The sequence below is a fragment of the Nicotiana tabacum genome, chromosome 18, assembly GCF_000715075.1.
Source record: "Nicotiana tabacum cultivar K326 chromosome 18, ASM71507v2, whole genome shotgun sequence".
In the NCBI taxonomy this organism is placed as follows: Eukaryota; Viridiplantae; Streptophyta; class Magnoliopsida; order Solanales; family Solanaceae; genus Nicotiana; species Nicotiana tabacum.
In genome coordinates, this window is record NC_134097.1 from 140607588 (window position 1) to 140626552 (window position 18965).

The 18965-nt window shown below is 36.3% G+C and overlaps 1 protein-coding gene across 1 annotated transcript; it reads right to left on the bottom strand.

The window, feature by feature from the left end:
* Positions 1 to 16619: 16619 nt before the first annotated feature.
* Positions 16620 to 18483, bottom strand: LOC107826268 (3-ketoacyl-CoA synthase 3-like). Its single transcript, XM_016653235.2, has one exon. The coding sequence runs from the start codon at positions 18264 to 18266 to the stop codon at positions 16863 to 16865; it is 1404 nt and encodes a 467-aa protein (XP_016508721.1). The 5' UTR covers positions 18267 to 18483; the 3' UTR covers positions 16620 to 16862.
* Positions 18484 to 18965: the final 482 nt, after the last annotated feature.

Genomic DNA, 18965 nt, shown 5'->3' on the forward strand with positions numbered 1-18965 from the left:
ATATTTAAATAAAAATATATATATATAAACAACAAAATATAATTTTTCTACAACTTTACTACAATTTCTGCAGTATAATGTATGCCATGTCGTCTTCTTCTTCTTCTTCTTCTTCTTCTTCTTCTTCTTCTTCTTCTTCTTCTTCTTCGAGTTTCAATCTGAAATTCAGTCAAAATCAGGTCTAATCTTCACCTGAACACCCTCAAAATTGAGATATAAACTTCAAACCATATTTTTAATTGTTTGTAACAACACCCAATCCAAACAAACAATGATTTTTGAAAATTCAAATTCGAATTCAAAGCTTTTTAATGACTGTCAATGGTATGGAATTGCTGCCCTCTTTTCCTTTGCTTTATATCACTGTCCTTTGCTTTACATTACTGGAATTAGGGATTGAGAGATAGAGAGAGACGTAGGGAGAATTCCCAATTGTTTGCAACAACACCCAATTCAATCAAATAATATTTTTTGAAAACTCAAATTCGAATTCAAAGCTTCAAAGCTTTTTAATGGCTATCAATGATGGAATTGCTGCTCTCTTGTGCAAGATACGTGGGGGAGGGGGAAGTGGGATACAGAGAGAAACGTGGGGGGAGTGGGAGTGATTGTAGGAATTGATTAATTATCCTTAAATCCTAAAAATGTACATAATTGGTAATTTTGTATATAGGAGGTAACTAAAGTGAAACTTGAGTAGGGAAGATAATAAAACTTCCAATAGTGTATATGTATGTAAAAAATTCTATATTTAAATAGCAAGCTTAAAAGTGGCTACTGGTGCATTTTACCCGTTGCCAATAGGGTGATTTGCACAAATAGGATCATTCGTTGCCACCTTTTAGATTTTGACCCCGAATCTTTAGAAAATAGTCTTCCTAAAAGAATTTGGAAGCATGCTCCTTCATAGTAGATTTTTGGTTAAAAATTTCAGTGATTACCATAACCTACTTGTTGGAAAACTAATTCAAAGTTGTAGTAGGAAACCTTAATTATTTAAGATTTGATTTATTTAACTCATATCTAACTATGATTTGCAGTTAGATTGTTAGAATAAATATAGGAATAGACTTTCATGTTTCTAGTTGAAATAGGTTTCATACTATTATAAATAGGGGTATTGATAGTTTATTTTATATGTGGAGATTTGTAAGAATTGTAGAGAGCTTTCAGAAAGATATTTATAATAAAATATTTTTCTTCAAATTGGTATCAGAGCTTCTACGATCTTAGGAGAGAATCAAGTAGCTTCCGCTGCCGGCGGGCGGCGCTAGCCAATGTGTGCCACCCGTCTGACCAAAAAATATGTTGGCAAAAATCATAGATAGTTGTCAACAAAATTAGATTATTCGATAAAAAGTTTCAAGACATATTCAAAAAGAAAAAAAGTTAAAGAGGTGCAACAGATATAGCACAAGATGAAGAAACTCTTCTCTAAAAGTTGGAGAGAAGTTTAAAAAAGGTTAGAAGTTGATTATGTGTTTCAACAAAATTGAATGTTGGTGACAAAGTGCATCAACGGGTGTTGGTGACAAAGTGCATCAACGTCAGCTGGAGACAGGGACTTCAACAAAATTGGGTGTTGGTGACAAAGTGCATCAACGGTTGGTGACAAAGTGCATCAACGTGAATTGGAAACAGGGGCTTCAACAAAATTAAGTGTTGGTGACAAAGTGTATCAACGTGAATTGGAGACAGGTGCTTCAACAAATCGAGGAATGGAGACATGTGCTTCATCAAAAGTGAGAGTTGGAGAGAAGTGCTCCAACATAACTGCACAACGAACAAGTCAAGCGTATACAACTTTGAATTACTGGAGAATGTTGGAAAACTAATTCAAAGTTGTAGTAGGAAACCTTAATTATTTAGGATTTGGTTTATTTAATTCATGTCTAAATATGATTTGCAGTTAGATTGTTAGAATAAATATAGGAATAGGCTTTCATGTTTCTAGTTGAAATAAGTCTCATACTATTATAAATATAGATATTGATAGCTTATTTTATGTGTGGAGATTTGTGAGAATTGTAGAGAGCTTTCAGAAAGATATTCATAATAAAATATTTTCTTTCATTGCTTATGTTGATCGTTAAAATTTCAGGTGCATCCTAGTAATCACCATAATATGCTTAGGGGTCGTTTGGTAGGAGGTATTAGAAAAAATAATGCTAGCATTAGCTTTATGCATTACTAATACCTTGTTTGGTACCTTTTTCCAACTTGTGTATAACTAATACTTGTATTAGTTATACATCATACTTGGCATTATCCTATGCATAAGTAATGCATAGAAAACCATGGCATTAGTAATACCAAGGCTTTAATGCATGCATTAGCATGGTTAAAGATAAAATTGTCCTTAAAGTCCCTTAAAGCTAGAGAATATGGAGGACATTTTTGTAAGCAACTATTTTTTTTAAAAATTATGCAATGCATTATAATTTTAATATACCACACCAAACAATAAATAAGAAATAATATTTGCATTACTAATACATGCATTACTAATACACATTATTCCGCACTATTCTTATACACCATACCAAACGACCCCTTACGGTGACCAAATCCTAACACAAGGGGTACTAAGCTGACGTATTCTTTAACATGTTCAAATAATAAACACTGAACGCGTGGAAGGTCACTCCGTGCAGATTCTTGTTTCAAATAAGTAGGATTTCTATTATACTTCTCACAAATTCTTTAAGCATATACAAATTAAAACAATTTCTGCACCAAAAAACATACACTTTCATTAACTATCAAATTATTATTATTTGGGTAAGCAAAAGGGGAAAATTGTTTGACTTTTTGGGTGTGTTTGGTATGAAAGGAAAATATTTTCCAACTTTCCATGTTTGGTTGGATTAAATACTTTAGAAAATATTTTTCTCATGAACTTATTTTTCTCCAATTGAAGAAAAATATTTTCCAAAACTCTTTTTCAACCTTCCCCGCCTTATTTTCCATCCCCACCAACCCACCCTCACCCACCCTACCCACCACCACTCCAACCCCGCCCACCCCAACCTTTGCCTCCCACCCCCATCCTAAATAAAAATATTATTAATAGTACTTTTTTCATGTTATAGATAAAATTTTTTTCATTAACAAATGAGTATATTCTTTTCATGATATAAAAAAAGTATTTTTTTTTTCATTTTAACAAAAAAAGGTACTTTATTTTCATGATATAGAAAAAATATTTTATTTCATTTGAAGTATTTTTTTTTCATGATTTAGAAAAAATATTTTCTTTCATTTCAACAAAATGAGTATTTTCTTCTTATGATTTAGAAAAAAGTATTTTCATTTATTTCAATAAAATAATTACCTTATTTTCATATTGTAGAAAAAGTACTTTCTTTTCAACCAAAAAAAGAGTATTTTCTTTATATTTATGGATCATAAATTTCAACGTTATTTTGCGTAAAAAGAAAAAAGCAGCACATTAGTTCCTTTGGGTTTGTTTGAATTTTTAGAAAAATCATTGAATTGTTGAAGAAAACAGAGGTTGAGTATTTGGGGGGGGGGGGGAGAGCATTTGAAACATGCGGACTTGGAGAAGGGGTGAGTGAGGAAAGTAGCATAAAAAATATTTTCTACTCTGTAACCAAACACTAAAAAATATTTTCCGGAAAAAGTTTTTCACTCACCAACCAAACAAGGGAAAATAAGTAATAAAACCACTCATTTTCCATGAAAACATTTTCTAGGTAAATAATATTTTCCTTCGTACCAAACACCCTTTAATTTTGAAATTTGCAAAAAAATAAATAAATATGAATTGCATTTCTAAGAAAATTCAAAACTACTTGATGTAAGCTTGTCGGACTGTTATTAGGCAACTTAATTAAGATGAAAAAAGTGGTACAATATGGAATTATTAACAAAGTGTTGAAAACTACAAATTTGGAGAAGCATGTGTGGTCAAGCTTCTCCAAAGTCAAAAGCAATTTTTTTTTTCAAAATTGAAGTGTTTGGCCAAGCTTTTGAAAGTAAAAAGTGATTTTGAGTAGAAACAGAAACAATTTTAGAGAAATAGAAGAAATAGTTTCTTTTCAAAAATACTTTTTTGAAGTAATAAGACTTGAAAACTATTAATAGCTAGCTGCTAGCTTCACCTGCTCGATCCCTTTTACTGTTAAACATCTACTTCATGGATGCCACCCTTGCTTTTTATTTCATTTTTCCTTCTTGGGTTAGGGGTTTGGAAGAGGGGGTAGGGGGTAGGAGATCCCAGACGTTTTACATATGATTTTCACTAATACAATTTTTTCCGACGTATTTTTCTTCTATGCATGACATTCTTAATTATTATGCAGGTTCCCCCCTCCCACCCCCGGGGGAACCTGCATAATAATTAAGAATGTCATGCATAGAAGAAAAATACGTCGGAAAAAATTGTATTAGTGAAAATCATATGTAAAACGTCTGGGATCTTATTGTAATTTTGTAGTGATAACTAAGTTCTAACTTCTATTTATTTTCAATTAATGCAGGTTATAATGATCGCGGGACAACGACAATAATACTGGAAGTTTAAACAGGATATAGTAAAAGCATTCCAAAAAAATAAGACGTGATTTTGTTTGGAACGTGAATTATTATGGGAGAAATTCAAAAATAGTCAGATTTACAAGTGGTCGTTCAAAAATAGCTCAATTTCAAAAGTAATCGAAATTTAGTCACTTTTCATTTAAAGATAAATCTGAACGAAAACACTGTTCAAAATCCGAAAAATACTTCAGCATAATATACTGAAGTTCCAGTATAATATACCGGTCCAGCATAATATACTGGAGTTTGGAGCACCGGTGCTCTAGTCTCCAATATATTATACTGGAGCCAGCAAAGTATACCGGTCCAACATAATATGCTGGAAGTTCATATACAGGTGCACCGAACTCCAGTATATTATGTTGGATCGGTCTCTGTTGCAGCAAAATAGTGACTATTTTTCATTGACTTGGCAAACGCGAGCTATTTTTGAATTATCAGTCCGAAAACTGGCTAGACCGTGTTATTTTTACAATTATTATCGTTCTCTTGTCAATAAACATCTTGATCATGTACTAGTTAATTGGTACCATTAGACAACACGAATTTATTAGTTTGGGTCAGAAGGACATGACAATTATGTGAAACAACGTTAATTAAAAGTAATAAGTAATTATAAGCAATCAATTTTGGTATGCCTTTTGCCGTTGTGCATTAGTAAAAAAAAATCATTTTTTTTATAAGTGAAATTAATTTCAATATGCGTGGATAATAAATTAACATATATGTATTGTGGCAACTTGTGCCTCAGCACATATTCAATGTACCACTTCACCCATTGATCTGCCAAATCTTGATCCCATAAGTTGTCTGTGAATATTGGTTATGGGCATTGGGGGCTTGTTCGTGCATGTACAACCATAGTACCTTACGTTCTAACCCCAATAAATTCTTCAGTACCGAAACTTTCTGATACATCGGGCTTGAGCTTGTGGTCCTTTGTTTCAACGAATAGATATGAGCGAAAAGTCTATTGGAAATAATTTTTTTACCTTTTCATAGTAAGATCGTCTACGTACATATTTATCTTCCCATACTCCATAAGATTTCATTGATTTTTTTTTTTGTTTTGTTGTTGTTGTTGTAGAGAATGTGAGATACTAATATGCAACCTTTGGCCTGAAGTAAAACAGCAGCTTTAGTTTGCCATAGGTTGGGAGATAGAAAAGGTGATTAAAACAATTGGAGAGGGAGATGGGCATACGCCTGAAATAATTCTAATCTGATTGTGGTTTAATAGATTACATCGTCAAATACAAAGTGATATATATGAATTATGCTTGACTTTCAAAATGAAAAAAATAATTCGGGTCACCCATATGGTCAATCCTAAAAATTAAAACGAGACAAACAAAAAAGGACACATAAGTTGTGTTAGGTGTTGTCCTGATTTTCTCTACCATATTTGGTTTTCCTATATATTGAAGGAAATGACAACATATTTACCATAATTGGGTTTTCTTTTTTATAGAAGGGAATTATAAATCTCTCATATTTGGCTAGTCCTTTTTCTCGTAGGAAAAGGTTTGGATTTCATCCCTCCTTCTCATTCAATAGCATTCACAATGTAGGCATATGTGGTTTGAGAGTCATGTTTAGGGGAAAAACTTTACGGGACAAGTGTTAGTGTGTCACTTGTGTTTGCCTCTTCGTGAGGTTGTTCTCTCGATATTTTGTACTCTCTTTTATATAGTGGATTGCTCATCTCCGCCGTAGACGTAGGTCGGTTGACCGAACTACGTTAAATATTTGTGTCCCTTTTAGTATATTTCTCTTTTGTTATTTGATTTATCGTCGTCAAGTGTTACTTTACTAGCTTCCGCATTATACATATTTTTTTCGATCCTAATAGGCTGGGCAGTAAATGCGACACCTAAACAAGAGTTATCTTATTTAATTAGGGTTCTTTTGCTTGTTCTAACTACATAGAAAAACTCTCTTCACCCCCTCTAAACTCTATACGAAATATTGGAATAATCTTCTGCAACTCAAATAACTTTAAAATGTGTGGATCTTTACATTATAATTTCTGTTTATGGTATGTTATTATCTTTTTGAAGAATAAAACAAATACTTTGAACCCTGCAAACAATATGTTCTTTCTTAAACAGACAGAGAGAGGCGACATCCATTAGAAAACTAGTTTTAGTATATGTGCGTTGCACGCGAATTTTGCTTTTATTAATAAAAATGCATAGAATATTGACCAAAAAAATAAATTTTAATATAGACTTGAACTCATAATAGTAAATTTTTTCACCTCATAATAAGGATTTAACATTTAGGAACATTTATTAGTTTATACATCAACGTTACAATATACAGTAATTAGTTCACATGAGTTGGACAACATAACCCGGCCCATTATTCTTCAAAGTTTTCCCAATGTTTATGTGCAGTTTATTTACAGATTTGTTTATATAATACCAAACAAAAGTTTATTTACAAATTTACATATTAATATTTTTTTTGTTTACCACCTGGTGTCCGGTATCCGTACTAGGGCTCGACTAAATTCGGATTCGCGCCGGAGAGTTCCACATTGTGAGAAAAGCGCTTCCTAAAAAAGGTGACTCCATACACAGGGCTCGAATCCGAGACCTCTGGTTAAGGATGAAGGAGTACTTACCGCTCCACCATAACCCCTGTTGGTCAAATTAATATCAAATATAGACTCAAAAGAATTGAACTAAAAATAAGGATTGAGCATATTAGAAAATTTTATTTCCTAACGGCACAGTTTACGCAAAAAATTTTATGAGTAGTTTATCTACACTTCTCTAAATTCAATAAATGAGATATAACTTTCAAAACACAATATAAATTATTTTCATGCGTAGGATAATTATGTGATATCTTGTTGAACAATGAAACAAATACTTTGAACCCTGCAAACGAGAGAGAGAGATTATAGAGAACAAAGAGGCAACTTGGGCTTAGGATAGTTGGGCCACCAAGGTAGTCAGTATGGGCCATCAGTAGTTAAGAGAGTTAGCCCAATATTTAAATATTACATTAGATATGTTAGCTGATAAATAATGATAGTCTCTAGAAGATTGTCACGTGTCACCCACTGAATGAGTTAGTTAGATTATTCCTTCTGAGCAGATTAAATAGGGAGTTAGTACATGTAATCGTTACCGATGATTATGCAATTTTAGTTTTCTCTTTTGTTATTTTCTTTTCCTTTTCACTGTTCTATTGAGCTCAACAGCAGCTCTACCATTACATTTGGTATCAGAGCTCCGGTTCTGGCCGGAGAAGATGGTGGACAAACAAAAAAATCAACCGGAGATGACGATGTCAAGAGGCTCGAAGTTCAGTTGGAAAAAAATTGTTGAAGAAACATCCAAAAGGTTCGTACAGATGGATGAAAGACAAGAGCTTCGAAGCTAGAATGTCGGGGTTTGCTTCCTCATCGAAAAGAATGGAGGAAATGCTATACCAGATGAGCTTCAGTTGTCATCAGTCCCCTGTTCCATCAGCTCAATCTCAAATGGCCATCTCACAAGTGGGTGCCATGGTTGACGCTGGTCAATCTTCCGTCGGAGGTAACCCACGTTTCAATACACCTCCTCTCACCCCACAATCATCCATGGTCTACCGAGTCCAAACGCTGTCACGCCCCAAAAATCGAGGGGCGCGACCGGCGCTCGACCGGGTAGCCCCCAGCCAAGCGAACCTGGGTGCCTTTCCTATTCCACGTGATACCCTGCGTTTCCATTACCCATTAACCAAGTGAAATAGCCATTTATAAATTTAAACACATTCTTACGAGATTTACATAACATACATAGTTACTTAGCGTGGTTTACAAGTTATACTGCCCAAAATACATAAGTACATAACCCACATTTTCTGTCTACGGAGCCTCTAGAGATACAGAAGAGTGTTACAATACTTCCCAGTAACAAGGCTCCGGCTATACCTTATGCAAATACAAAAATAAAATTTTCGAGAGGATAAGCGGCATGAGCCACGCAGGGCCTCGAGAGGAAATGGGCTCACCAATTCAGCTGACGGGAGGTGAATGAGTGCTACTTTCGGTGGGCTGGAGTACTTGTTATGGAACCACCTACAATCATAACACGAATGTAGCGCCCCCGGCAAAAGGGACGTTAGTACATTTGAATTGTACTGGTATGTATGAACAAACTTTACCCCAAGTAAAATCAAGAAATACATAGATAACAAACAGTAATAGAATCAACAATCAAATGCACATGAAAGGAACAACCAAAGCCAAACAAACTTCACAATCTCTCATTTTCCCCTTTCAACATTATTTCATCACATCAATGATTTCATAACTTTCACGATTTTTATTTCAATAGTGATTTCGATCACTTTTCCACCCTTATTACCTCGACCACCCTTATTACCTCGGCCACCCTTATCACCACAACCCACACCTTATAACTTCGTGTTGCGGCGCGCAACCCGATCCCATCGGACAATTATAGTTCACACAACAATAGTAGTTCACAGTTCAATCACATGGCTTCAGGCCATCCGGAATATCATTTCACAACAACAACAATTCACAAGAATTTTCATAAACATCAATACCAATTCCATCATATACAATAACCCGTATACAATTCAAGTCACAACAATAATTGCCCACAACAAGTCACAGATGATATTACCACCATTGTTTCAATTACATCAATTGCGATTTCTTTTCTATCATTTGTTACACAGCTCTTACCACATAACCATATTCACACACACACACACACACACACACTTGGTTTGTTGCCATTTATTTACGCCACTATACACATTCCCACGTTTGGACACATTAAGATTCTTTCATCCGTTAACATATACTTCCATGTCGACATCCTCAAGCATTTACAAACTTTGCACATAATAAGATAGGCACATCAAATCACTTCGCACAATCACATATAACTTGGTGGTATGGAAATCAACTAAGTCAATCAATTCATATATTTTCATAAAAGGTACACATACCGTATGCTCGTCATAACAAGGGGATTCTACAAGAGTTAAAGTTAGCCATACATACCTCAAAGAGCTTTTCCTTAAGTTACTACAACGTTCCGAAAATTCTAGCCATGCCCATATACTTCGAGACATAACAAAGTTGAACCCAAATTAGGAAGATATTCATAATTCTAGCTCATTTGAGCATTTTATCAAATACTAGTTGAGCATCTTGATTTCTAATCTCTTTTACAAGATTTCCTTCATTCCTTAACCTAATCTTTACTTATTTATGTTCAATAATCTTCCCATAAACCTAAGTTGTACATGCATGTATACATAACACTAAAACACCCAAGAATCATACCTCAATAACCCATCTTTTACTCCAAACTCGAAATTAAAGTCTAGGGTTTAGAACCTTACCTCTTAGATGAAGAACTTATGATTGGGTTCTTTGATTCTTGAGGATTGATGCAAGATTTGGATGATTTAAATATTGGGTTCCTTCTTCTCTCTCTAAAATGCTCTCACCTCTCTCTAGTTTTGTTCAGAAAATATGTTAAAATAAAGGGTTAGGTGTTTTATTGAAGACGGGGTCGGATTTAAAATTTAGAAAAATAGGAGCCCGAGTTAGGTATGCGATCGCACTTTGCGATCGCAGAGTAGAAATGCAGTCCGCAGAATCGACCGCAAAAGTGCTCCCAAAATCTGAACACACTGCCTGGGTATGTGGCAGAAATGCGGTCCGCATACCCATTATGCGATCGCATAGTGCACCGCAGAACTGCCCCTCACAAAATCCCAAGGGAAATATGCGACGACTATGCGGTCTGCATATCCGTTATGCGATCGCATATTGGACCGCATATTTAACCTCCAATTTGACCAACACACTGACTCACTTTGCGTCGATTATGCTGTCCGCATATCTGTTATGCGACCGCATTCTAGACCGCAGAATTGCATTTCCTGGAAAACAGTATTTCTTGACTTTTTATAATATAGATCAGTACCAAAAGGGTCTGAACCGCGGCTCGCTTAATTTTATACATTCCTAACATATATTCGGGACTTGGCACAACGAGCTACCCAGTTTTGAGTACAAGTTTTCACGGGGCCTTACAAACGCCACCACCCAGTTCTCAAAATTTGAGTGCGAGCCCAGCTAACCCTCTTATCCCTGAACTCAGTTCTTGCCCTACTTCCCTTCCTCCACTAAACCCTGCTGCTACTATATATCGCTCAAATAACCCTATAGCCTTTCCAGTCCCAGGCCAATTTTCTGAGCCCATAACCTTCCCTCAACCCATGACTTTTCCTGGCCCTTTACTACAAAACACACTCGTTCCTTTTGGCTCTTTTAACCAAACACAAACCGGATGGGCTCATGCTAATCCTAATGGTCCAGATTCAAGTTGGTTAAGCTCATGGCTACCAAAAGTCAGATTTACATTTCCGGAATTTGATGAGAATAACCCTCGAGCTTGGATTAGACGTTGTGAGAATTTTTTTCAACTTTATCAAATTCCGGACGAGGCAAAAATGCACTGTGTGGCCATTCATTTAAAGGATCATATGGATAATTGGTTTGATAGCTATATATTGGACCATGAGGGCAATGTCTCATGGGCCTTGTTTTGCTGGGATGTTTGCCAATGTTTTGGTAATATATGCCAATTAATATTGTTAGAGAATTTAACAGGTTGGGCCAACTTAAGGATGTGGAGACGTATCAACGTCGATTTGAAGAATTGCGTTGCCTAATGGTTACCATTAATCCCGCACTACATGAACCATACTTGGTGACTTGTTTTATCGGGGGATTGAAACCGGATATAATGGCATTGGTGCAATTTGCAAATCCTAGAACTCTAATGGATGCATACACATGTGCCAAATTACATGAGCAATCATTTAATTCCCTTTACAAGCAAATTACCACATATTTTGGGCCCAGAACAAGTTACCAAACAGCCCGCCTTGCCCTGCCTACCCCTACCCAAAAGCCCACCTACAACAACCACCACTAAACAGCCCACCAAGCGGAATTTAACCATTGAACAAATGAGGGAACAAAACCTTTGTTTTAAATGTCATGATAAGTTTTTTCCGGGCCACATATGCAAGCCCAAGCCACTTAACGCAATGGAGGGAGAAGAATTTTGTGATTCGGAGGACAAGATACCTGAACCAGAAATGGAAGGGGAAATCGAGGCCCAAGAAGTAGAAGTGTCCATTAATGTTCTCTTGGGCCACAACAAGCCCCATCTACAATTAAATTGGTAGGATGGGCCAAGAAACAAAAACTACTGATTCTCATTGATTGTGGGTCCACCCACAGCTTTGTGGACCCTCAAATGGTAAAGGCTTGTGCTGCCCCACTAACTTATTTGCGAAGGCTGATGATGGTTAAGGTTGCCAATGGCCAGCGTGTTCCTTATATTCAGGTGACTAATCAATTCACTTGGACTATGCAAGATGAGGCATTTGTGTTTGATTTTGAGGCTGCTCAAGGTTGGCGGATGTGACATTGTTCTTGGAATGGATTGGATTGACACTGTTACACCAATCTTATTATCCACTCGACCATTGGGAATTTCTTTCTACAAGGAGGAAAACTAATTACATTGCCACAAGTGGAATCTGACCCTGTAACAACAATCAATGAATGGAGCTTGGGTCGTGTGGTATAAAAGGGTCAATGTAGTTATTTGGCCCAATTAATGATGGTAAGTGCAAAGGCAGCCCAGGCCCAAGAACAAATTCCGGAACAGATACACGCACTGTTGGACCGTTTTGATTTAATATTCCAAGAGCCTAAGGGCCTTCCTCCTAAGCGGGAATGTGACCATGCCAGAGAGTTGTTGCCAGGCTCTAAACCTGTCAATTTGAGGCCCCATCGCTACTCATTTGAACAAAAGAATGCCATCGAGGAAATTATCTCAGAAATGCTTCAAGCACAAACTGTGACAACCAGTGTTTCTTCATATGCTTCACCAGTTTTACTAGTTAAGAAGAAAGATGCTAGTTGGAGGTTATGCATAGACTATAGACGATTAAATGACATCATAATTAAAAACAAGTATCCAATACCAGGACTTGTTAGATGAACTTTGTGGAGCACATTTTTTCTCTAAATTGGATCTTCGTTCGGGTTACCACCAAATTATGATGAAGGAAGGAGATGAACCTAAGACGGCCTTCAAGATACACCATGGGCTTTGGGAGTTCAGAGTTATGCCATTTGGACTCACCAACGCTCTGGCCACTTTCCAAGCTTTGATGCACACGATTTTTGGGCCGTATTTAAGGAAGTTCATGTTGGTTTTCTTCGACGACATCTTAGTCTATAGTGCCAACCTTCCTGAACATGTCACTCACTTACAGGTGGTTTTTGAACTATTGGCAAGTCATCAGTTGTTTGCAAAAAGATCAAAGTGCACATTTGCTCAACCTAAAATTGAGTATTTGGGCCACATAATTTCAGGCCATGGGATAAGTACTGATGAGGGCAAAATATCTGCTATGCTAAATTGGTCCCAACCAAAATCGATCAAGGAGCTGAGGGGATTGTTGGGCTTAACAGGTTACTACCGTAGGTTCATTAATTTTTTTTGCTATTATTAGCAAACCCTTATCTGATCTACTTAAGAAAGGGAACTTCATATGGACCTTAGAAGCCACACAGGCTTTTGAAGAACTCAAGCAAGCCATGGTTCGAGCACCAGTTTTGGCACTACCAAACTTCTCTATCCCATTTGTGGTAGAAGTGGACGCTAGTGGCAAAGGAATCGGGGCAGTTTTGGTGCAGAATGGGCGTCCAATTGCCTATCTCAGCCAAGCCTTAAGTCAAAGACACCTTGGGTTGTCAACTTATGAGAAGGAATTGATAGCATTGCTACATGCTGTGGATAAATGGCATCACTATTTGCACCCAAATCACTTCATCATCAAGACGGATCACTTTAGCTTGAATTTCCTAAAGTACTAGAGGATCACTACTTCACTTCAACACAAGGGGGTAACTAAGCTACTTGGCCTTAGTTATGAAATTCATTTTCGAAAGGGTGTGGAAAACGTTGCTGCTGATGTTTTGTCCAGGCAAACTGAAGGAGCAGAATGTTTTGGCATTACAGTAGTACAACCAAGATGGGTAGCTGAAGTGCTTGAAAGCTATGAAAATGATACAGAAGTTCAAGCACTCATTGCACATTTGAGCATTCAACCTACTGGAAACTTGGAAGTCACATTGCAACAGGGAATACTATGCCACCAAGGGAGGATTTGGGTAGGGAGCAATTCTCAACTCAGGCACAAGCTAGTTTCTGAGTTTCATACATCGTCTTGGGGAGGCCATTCAGCCGCAAATGGCATTTACTAAAGGATTAAAACTATCTTCTGTTGGACTAAGTTGGTGCAAGATGTCAAAGAATTGGTCAGAAATTGTGAGGTTTGTCAACGAAACAAGGATGAAAGTGTGGTCTGCCCAAATCACATGGCAAAGACTCAATCTTGGTGGTCATCGATCGATACTCTAAGTATACCCATTTCTTCGCCCTTACCCACCCCTATACTTCCCCTCAACTCGCCCAGCTGTTTCTCAATAACGTATGCAAATTACTTGGCATTCCCTGCTCAATTGTGCCAGATAGAGATCCTATCTTCATGAGCAATTTCTAGCGGGAACTATTTAAAGGACTACAAGTGCAATTGAAGCCAAGCTCGGCTTATCACCCACAAACGAATGGCCAACCGGAGAGACTCAATAGATGCTTGGAAACCTATCTCCGTTGCATGACCGAACACAAACCATCAGAGTGGAGCAAATGCTTACCTCAAGCAAAATTTTGGTACAACTCCAATTTTCAATCAGCCATCGGCATGACTCCTTTTAAGGCCCTGTACGGCTATGATCCACCCCTACCCAGTTTTGAGTTAGTTGCCCAGAGCAAACTTAACTCAGTGGATCAGGCCTTGAAGGAAAGGCAACTACTGAATCGCATACTACAAGACAACCTATCCAAGGCTCAGAATCGAATGAAGCTTTATGCAGATTCTAGAAGAAGTGAGAGGACCTTTGAAGCGAGGGAATGGGTATTTTTGAAGTTGCAACCTTACCGCCAATCCTCAGTAGCGGTGTGGAAGAATTTGAAGTTGTTAGCCAAGTTTTATGGTCCCTATCAGATTGTGCGCAAAATGGGCAAGGTTGCTTATGAGCTCAAACTCCCTCAAAACTCCAAAATTCACCCAATATTCCATGTATCTCAGCTAAAGAAGAAGGTGGGTGACAAAACTTTTGTAGCTCAAGATCCCCTATTTTGTACTGAAGAGGGTCAAATCCGCATGGAGCCACTATCCATTTTGGATAGAAGAATGGTCAAGAAAGGAAATCGTGCAGCCACCCAAGTCCTGGTACAGTGGACTAATTTGTCGCCTGAAGAAGCCACCTGGGAAGATTATTCATTTCTGAAATCTCAATTTCCCAATTTTGATCCATAAATGGCAGAGGACAGGGGAGTGGGTTCTTAAGGGGGATGGAATATATAGAACAATGAGGCAACTTGGGCTTAGGATAGTTGGGCTACCAAGGTAGTCAGTATGGGCCATCAGTAGTTAAGAGAGTCAGCCCAATATTTAGATATTACATTAGATATGTTAGCTGATAAATAATGGTAGTCTCTAGAAGATTGTCACGTGTCACCCACTGAATGGGTTAGTTAGATTATTCCTTCTGAGCAGATTAAATAGGAAGTCAATACATGTAATCGTTACCGATGAGGTTATAGCCAGAGGCAGACCTATGCGGTGAGGTGAGGGGTCACGTGACCCTGTTAGTATATATATATATATATATATACATATATATATATATATATATATATATATATATATATATATATATATATATATATATTAGACCCCTTAAATATTTTAAGTGTGCCCCCAGAAACAAAGAGGCGGATGGGTGAAGTGGTTGATTTGTGGCCTTAAATTCCCAACTTTGCTGGGGACGTATGTTCGAAACCCCCTTTGGCCCTTTAACTTTTTTCCCCTCCTTTCTATTTTTATTCTTTGTGTACAATATAATTTATATTTAATAGCAAATTGCTTTATCTTTTACTTTTATCTCTTTTTTTAATTCAATTATAATTTAGTACTAATATATAATAGTTAACTTTATTAATATTTTAGTTCTTTGATTACAATATAATTTATATTTAATAGCAAATTATTATTTTTTTACTTTTATCTTCTTTTTTTATTTTTTTTATTTATACTAATACACAATAGTCAACTTAATTAATTTTATTCATTCTCTTCCCATACACCCATTTTGCGAAGAAATCTCTGTTTCTCTTATATATATATATATATATATATTCGGTATTTTATTTTCTTCTTTAGAATTTTATCGCTGGTGATTAGCATACAATGGTGCCCCCGTCGCGCTCAAATCCTGGGTCCGTCTTTGGTTATAGCCATAATAGTGAAAACACTTTAAGGAGCATAAATTGCGCGATAAAATTAGGTTTCATACTTCAAATTAAATTCCTAAGAAGCGGACCAATTATGCAAGCACAACTCAACTTTAATGATACTGTTGGGACTACTTTGGATATTGAAGTTTCGTTTCTCATGTGCATATTAAATATTGTCTTAGTTGGACACACAACAAGTCATGAATTCAAAATAAATTTTCACACAGTCATTAAGGGAAGTGGGGTATGGAGAAATGAGTATACGTAGCTGCTTCCTTTCCCAGAAGATCCAAAAACACCCAAACAATGTTGTCACGATCCAAATTCCATCCATAACATGTATTGTCTACTTTGGCCTCGATAAATTTCATGGATTTCCCTTTCTTAAACACTGCATCGAGTCTAAAAGCGTGCATGTCATATGAACATAGTTTGTCTTATATAGTACCTTACTTTTTCTGATATATGGAATTTTCAAGTGTCATGTGCCTCTTCTTTGAAAGCTTGTCAGCCTAGCCTATTAGTCTTTCGACTTTCGCCTTGATTTGCCTCATCAGTTCACCCTCCGTCGTGAACAACATATTTAACTAGTAATGGAAAAAAAGAAGAAAGAAAGAAGAATGCTAACATTAACAAGAACAATAGAATGATAAGTCTTGGTAGAATCACCAATCGATCAACAAGAACAAATTTTCGTTTTACATACGAAAAAAAAATCAGTAAAGGAAATTATCAATTCTATAGATTAAATCCCAACCCAGAAACCTAATGAGAAAAATAATACTGTAAAGTAATACATCTTGTTGCAAATGGAAAAATAAAATAAAATAAAATTAAAGAGAAGGAAAGTTGGATATTGTTCTTTCTTTAGTCATCAGGAATAACATAGTCCTCTGGAACAACAAAAGTGTTTGGATCTTCATTATGTAGCCATCCAAATTTCTCCAAGAAAGGATTTGCTAAAGTTTTTGGTGGATAATTATCAATGCAATCTTTCCAAACATTTTCATTTCCCAAATCTCTTAACACTTCCCACAAACAACTATTACACTTAAACCCTGCACCAAAGCTAATCATAAGCACTTTATCACCTTTCTTTAATCTTTTTTTAGCCTCCATATAACCCAATACATACCAAAGACTACTTGCTGAAGTGTTACCAAATCTATGCAAAGTCATTCTTGCTGGCTCCAAATCATATTCGCTTAGATTCAAATTTGTCCCAACTCCATCAATTACTGCTTTTCCTCCTGTATGAAGGCAAATATGATCCACACCTGTTTTGAAATTGATCACTGGCCTAGCTCCTCCTTTTGTTGAACCCCAATTCATTTTTCTCACAAGTGACACAATTGCAAATCTAAGTAACTCTCTCACTGGAAGAACTAAGGGTGCAATTGTTTTCAAATTATCGACTAGTGCCTTTGTCGCGGCCTTTGGTAGTGTTTTATCAAGGTGGAAACCTATGTGACCTTGATCATCTTCTTTTTGTATGCAACTATCATAAGCTTCGTCTTTTGCACCATGGTGTGTTCTAACAAGGCATTTCAACTTGAACATGGCCTTATTTTTCAAAGCCACTTTGTTTGTCAAGAGAATTGCACTCCCTCCTGATCTAAACAAACAATTAGCAAGAATCATAGATCTATTATTCCCTGTGTACCAATTTGGACTCAAGGACTCAGATGTCACCATAAGTGCAACCTTGTTCTTCTCATTCTTGAAAATACTTTGCACGATATTTATCGCTATGACACTAGCACTGCACCCCATCCCGGTGATATTATACACCTTGATATCTTCTCTCATCTTGTAATAATTGATTATTCGACCAGCTAAAGAAGGCATACAAGTTAACATGGATATATTCACCACGAGAACATCGATGTCACTAGGGGAAAATCCATTTCTTTTCAAGACCTTGTCAATACTATCATGGAAAAATTCTTCCATTTCCAAAATCCCATCTTCATATGTAGGACAAGCTTCACGACCATAAAAGACCATTCTTGGTGCATATGTTTGCTCCCCAATACCTGAGCTCACAATTGCTTTCAAGAGGAATTGGTACTCATTTAAGCCAAGGTGTTTGTTTCTTCTAATTACTTCACCAGAAAATTTTGTGCTAAGCATTCGATCATCGGTCGGCTTGTGACATTCGTAGTCCAAAATGTAACAATTTTGGTGTCTCTTTCGATCTATAATCTTCCATATCAAGAAGAGGAGATAAAAGAAAGGAAGACCATAAAACAAATTGGAAATGAGATCCATGAGAAAGAGAAGAAGAAGAAGAGTCAAAGACAAAAGGATAAAGAGAAAGGAAAATAGCTTAGGGTTTTTTGTACGTCGCACACTTTAGGTTTTTGGTTGATAAGAAACCTAATTCAAAGTCTTAGTATAAAAAGAAGGATCCAAGTTGGTACATGTGGATAAATGCAATTGGAAAATATAATACTACTGGTTTTTGTCTTCTCCCAACTCCCACCAACTGATCGGTGCCTGACTCTAACAATCTTTATTACAGGCAATATATATTCAAACACATTAATTAATTAGGTATAACACAAAGAAATATTAACTTCTTTCAACTTTCTGAATTAACAAAAGCATCCTAATAATCACTTTGAACTTTAAATAATACCAATTATTTTCACAGTTGCATTTCCAAATTAATTTTCTCATCTACAGCTTGTTTGGATGGTTGTTGCCTATCATATTGTATCGTATTGTTAAATCTGTCGTTACGTAACGACGAAAAGTGCCACTTTATGTAACGACAGATTTGGTGTGGCAACATTATTACCTTGCTTTTTTCTCTCATTTTGCCCTTCTTTATTATTAGATAATCACATTTTTTACTTTACCCTACTTTTTTATATAATAATTCTACTCCGTATCTTATTTTTTCTTAGTAATATTGCAAGTTTCTTCTTCATATTTTCGGTGCGTGACATCATGAAATGATGGCAA

Bases quoted from the DNA above. Each gene is read 5' to 3' on its own strand.
- LOC107826268 (XM_016653235.2), bottom strand. From the start codon at position 18,266: ATGGATCTCATTTCCAATTTGTTTTATGGTCTTCCTTTCTTTTATCTC.